The 4,266-nt window shown below is 56.2% G+C and overlaps 1 protein-coding gene across 1 annotated transcript in view; it reads right to left on the reverse strand.

Moving 5' to 3' along the window:
• Window positions 1-865: 865 nt before the first annotated feature.
• Window positions 866-4,266, reverse strand: part of TMEM151A (transmembrane protein 151A) — an 8,628-nt gene continuing 5,227 nt past the window's right edge. Inside the window, exon 2 of the mRNA XM_060758305.2 lies at window positions 866-3,053. Coding sequence (XP_060614288.1) covers window positions 1,692-3,053 — 1,362 coding nt within the window. The 3' untranslated portion in view covers window positions 866-1,691. The remainder of the gene's footprint in view (window positions 3,054-4,266) is intronic.

Genomic DNA, 4,266 nt, shown 5'->3' on the forward strand with positions numbered 1-4,266 from the left:
ACACTCCGTATTATCCGACGCCCCTAAAGACCCTCTGTTTTCCTTGCAACATTCCCCGCTTTCCTCCATCTAGTCTCAAAATATTTTCTGAGAAACCTATCACGCTCTTTCCCTCCTTTCCTCCATCTCGGAAGCCTTTCCAAAGCAACAAATTGTGCAAAACAAGGTACAGTAGAGTCTTGCTTATCCGACCTTCGCTCATCCGACAGTCTGTATTATCCGACGCCCCTAAAGACCCTCTGTTTTCCTTGCAACATTCCCCGCTTTCCTCCATCTAGTCTCAAAATATATTCTGAGAAACCTATCACGCTCTTTCCCTCCTTTCCTCCATCGCGAAAGCCTTTCCAAAGCAACAAACTGTGCAAAACAGTAGAGTCTTGCTTATCCGACCTTCACTCATCCGACAGTCTGTATTATCTGACGCCCCTAAAGACCCTCTGTTTTCCTTGCAACATTCCCCGCTTTCCTCCATCTAGTCTCAAAATATATTCTGAGAAACCTATCACGCTTTCTCTCCTTTCCTCCATTTCGAAAGCAACAAATTGTGCAAAACAAGGTACAGTAGAGTCTTGCTTATCCGACCTTCGCTCATCCGACACTCCGTATTATCCGACGCCCCTAAACCCCCCATTAAAAAGCACGCATAAATTGGCGACCAGAAAAGCACCGCTGCACAAAAAATGAGCGCAGCGGGTCTACTGGGCACGGGTGTATGACAGTGCTGGCTGCATCTTTCCGCTTCCGACGGATGCCAGGTTCCTGGTTTTGCCACCACTGTCTTTGCTGCCGAGACCTGGCCCGGTGAGAGCGAGCGAGGGAGGGAGAGAGCGGGGTAGGGGGGCAGGGAAGGGAGACCCCAGAAGGGAGAGTGTCGGACCGTGCTCTCTCAAACAGCTACATGCACCAAGCGCCCGCCAGGACGGACGGGACCTAACTGGTGCCGGATAAGTACACGGACTTTGGTGAACCTGCTGCGCTCAACCCTTGCGCCACGGCACCTCACCACCCCTAACAGACTTTTCCTTGATCCCTCCCTATTATCCAACATTTCCACTTATGCAATGGCCTGTTGATGTCGGATAAGCGAGACTCTACTGTAATGTTGACAATCAGGACCATTCTTTGCATTTTTCCAGAGAATCCTTGGGGATGGGGAACATCAACAGGTGGGAGGTCTCAACCAAAGACAGAGCCCAGAGCGAGTGAGGGAGGGAGAGAGCGGGGTAGGGGGGCCCCAGAAGGAAGGGAGAGTGTCGGACCGTGCTCTCTCAAACAGCTACATGCACCAAGCGCCCGCCAGGACGGACGGGACCTAACTGGTGCCGGGTAGGTACACGGACTTTGGTGAACCTGCTGTGCTCAACCCTTGTGCCACAGCACCTCACCACCCCTAATAGACTTTTCCTTGATCCCTCCCTATTATCCAACATTTCCACTTATCCAATGGCCTGTTGATGTCGGATAAGCAAGACTCTACTGTAATGTTGACAATCAGGACCATTCTTTGCATTTTTCCAGAGAATCCTTGGGGATGGGGAACGTCGACAGGTGGGAGGTCTCGACCAAAGACAGAGCCCACTTTCGGGGGCTTTCCGGCCAAGGAAACGGGTCAGCAGAGAACGGGTGGTATCCTGCGTGTCCCTGTTCTATGTTTCTCCAACGGGGCTCAGCGTCAACATGTCTGCCTCGGATCACAGCGGGGTCCCCGAAGCCCTCTCCGCCGGGCCGGGCCTCTGCCCGTTGCGATGGCAGCCCTCCCCTCCGTGCACAATGAGGACCGGAAAGTACAGGGCGTCTTGGTAGCAGGGAGGACTCTCCAGCGGCTCGGTCTCGATGCTGCTGCCGACGTGGCTGCCGCTCAAACTGCGGAGGATTCCCCCGCACCGGCGCGTGCCACCTAGCGAGAAGCGGCTGCAGCTGAACGGCAGGCGGGCGTAGAGGGCCCGGGTGCCTCGGGAAGGCAGGGAGTTGCTGCTGACAGTCCGGCGGCAACGTTGGCAGCTGCGGAGGTAGGCCGTGCCGGCGACAAGGGACGAGTCCATGAGGATGGCCTCGGAGTAGCTCGGCACCAGCTGCTGGTTGGACCGGATGTGCCATTCCAGCTCAGTCATGTCCACAGTGTTGACCCGAGAGATGCGCCGGCCATACGCCCCCGAGGTGTCCAGTGGGCTAGGACCATCATCCGCCCCAAAGAGTTTCTCGACGTGGTAGTGGACGTTGGCCATGCGGTACTCGGCCAGCACCCGGAGCGGCCAGGAGAGCAGGAGGAAGGAGGCCAGCCAGAAGACCCAGCGCCGCGTGTACCAAGGGGGGCGGCCCGGGTCAGGGAAGACCAGCATGTGCTCCTTAAAGTCCACGTTCTTGAGGTGCATCCCCTCGCGGGCCTCCATGTAGTCATCCAGGCCCTCGTTCTCACCAAAGAAACGGGCCCGCTGGGTCAGGTAAGCCGCCTCCGCCTCTCCGGTGGCGAAGCTGAAGCACTTGGTGAAGCGGAGCTTGGTGACAGGGTAATCTGAAAGGCCCAGCAGCTCCTTGGAGACGTCCTTCACCCCGTGGCCAGAGTAGTCAAACTCTGTCTCGGCCACGTGGGTATTGACCCGCTCGTGGTAGACCTGGGTGGTGGTGTAGGCATCCCCGTTGCGGTAGCGGGTGACCTGCCGGGTGCGGCGAATGTAGTGGTAGCTGATGGCCTTCCACCAGATGCATGGCGTAGCCTGCTGCATGCGCTGGACCTTCTCGTACACACTGGCCGTGTCCACGCGGTACTGCATCTGCCCCTTGGCGAAGCGGTGCCAGCACTCCACAAGGTAGACCACATAGAGCATGCCCAGGAAGGCCAGTGGGATGTAGATGTAGCCGTTGGAGCAGGGGCTGTCGTGGTAGACCACCGAGGTCCCTTGGTAGGAGCTGTCGTAATTCAGGCGGGTCACTGTCGAGAGGCGGCACCAAGCCATGACGCCAAAGCAGCCAAACATCAACAGGGTGAGGAAGAGGCATTTCCAGTGGGACTCACGGCAGAGAGAGCTGCTGAGGGACTGCTTGAGTGGACGCTGCTGCTCGTCACAGGAGAGAGAAAGGAAGGAAAGACAGAGGAAGGAAGGGAGGGAGGGAGGGAGGGAAGATAGAAGCAAAGAAGGAAGGAAGGCAGGGAGGGAAGGGGAGAAGGAGGGAGGGAGGGAGAGAGGGAGGGAAGGAAGGAAGGAAGGAGGGAGGGAGGGAGGGAGGGAAGGAAGGGGGACATAAGGAAGGAAGGAAGGAAGGAGAGAAGGAGGGAGGGAGGAAAGGAAGGGGTAGAAGAAAGGAGAGAGGGAAGGAAGGAGAAAAGGAAGGAAAGAGTGAAGGAGGGAAGGAAGGGAGGGAGGAAGAAAGGGGGATGGAAGAAAGGAGAGAAGGAAGGAAAAAAAGAGGGAAGGAGGGAAGGAGAGAAGGAGGGAGCGGAAGAAGGAAAGGAAGGAAGGAAGGTGGGAAGGAAGGAAGAAAGGAAGGGGAGAAGGAAGGAAAGAACGGTGGAGGGAAGGGGGGACGGAAGGAAGGAGGGAAGGTGGGAAGGAAGGAAGGTGGGATGGAAGAAAGGAGAGAAGGAAGGAAAGAAAGAGGGAAGGAGAGAAGGAAGGAGGGAGGGGAAGAAGGAAAGGAAGGAAGGAAGGAAGGAAGGAAGGAAGGAAGGAAGAAAGGAAGGGGAGAAGGAAGGAAAGAAAGAGGTGGAGGGAAGGGGGGACGGAAAGCAGGAGGGAAGGTGGGAAGGAAGGAAAGTAGGATGGAAGAAAGGAGAGAAGGAAGGAAAGAAAGAGGGAAGGAGGGAAGGAGAGAAGGAAGGAGGGAGGGGAAGAAGGAAAGGAAGGACGATGGGAAAGAAGGAAGGAAGAAAGGAAGGGGAGAAGGAAGGAAAGAAAGAGGTGGAGGGAAGGGGGGACGGAAGGAAGGAGGGAAGGTGGGAAGGAAGGAAGGTGGGATGGAAGAAAGGAGAGAAGGAAGAAAAGAAAGAGGGAAGGAGAGAAGGAAGGAGGGAGGGGAAGAAGGAAAGGAAGGAAGATGGGAAGGAAGGGGAAAAGGACGGGGGGAGGAAACAGAAGGAAGGAAAGAAAGAGGGGGCGGAAGGGGGACGGTAGGAAGGAAGGAAGGAAGGAAGGAAGGAAGGAAGGAAGGAAGGAAGGAAAGCGGGAGAGAAGGAAGGGGAACAGAAGGAAGGAGGGAGGGACAGAAGGTAGGAGGGAGGTGGGAAGGAAAAAGAGAAGAAAGGAAAGAAAGAGGGGGAAGAGGAAGGAA

The sequence above is a fragment of the Anolis sagrei genome, chromosome 12 (assembly GCF_037176765.1).
Source record: "Anolis sagrei isolate rAnoSag1 chromosome 12, rAnoSag1.mat, whole genome shotgun sequence".
NCBI lineage: Eukaryota > Metazoa > Chordata > Lepidosauria > Squamata > Dactyloidae > Anolis > Anolis sagrei.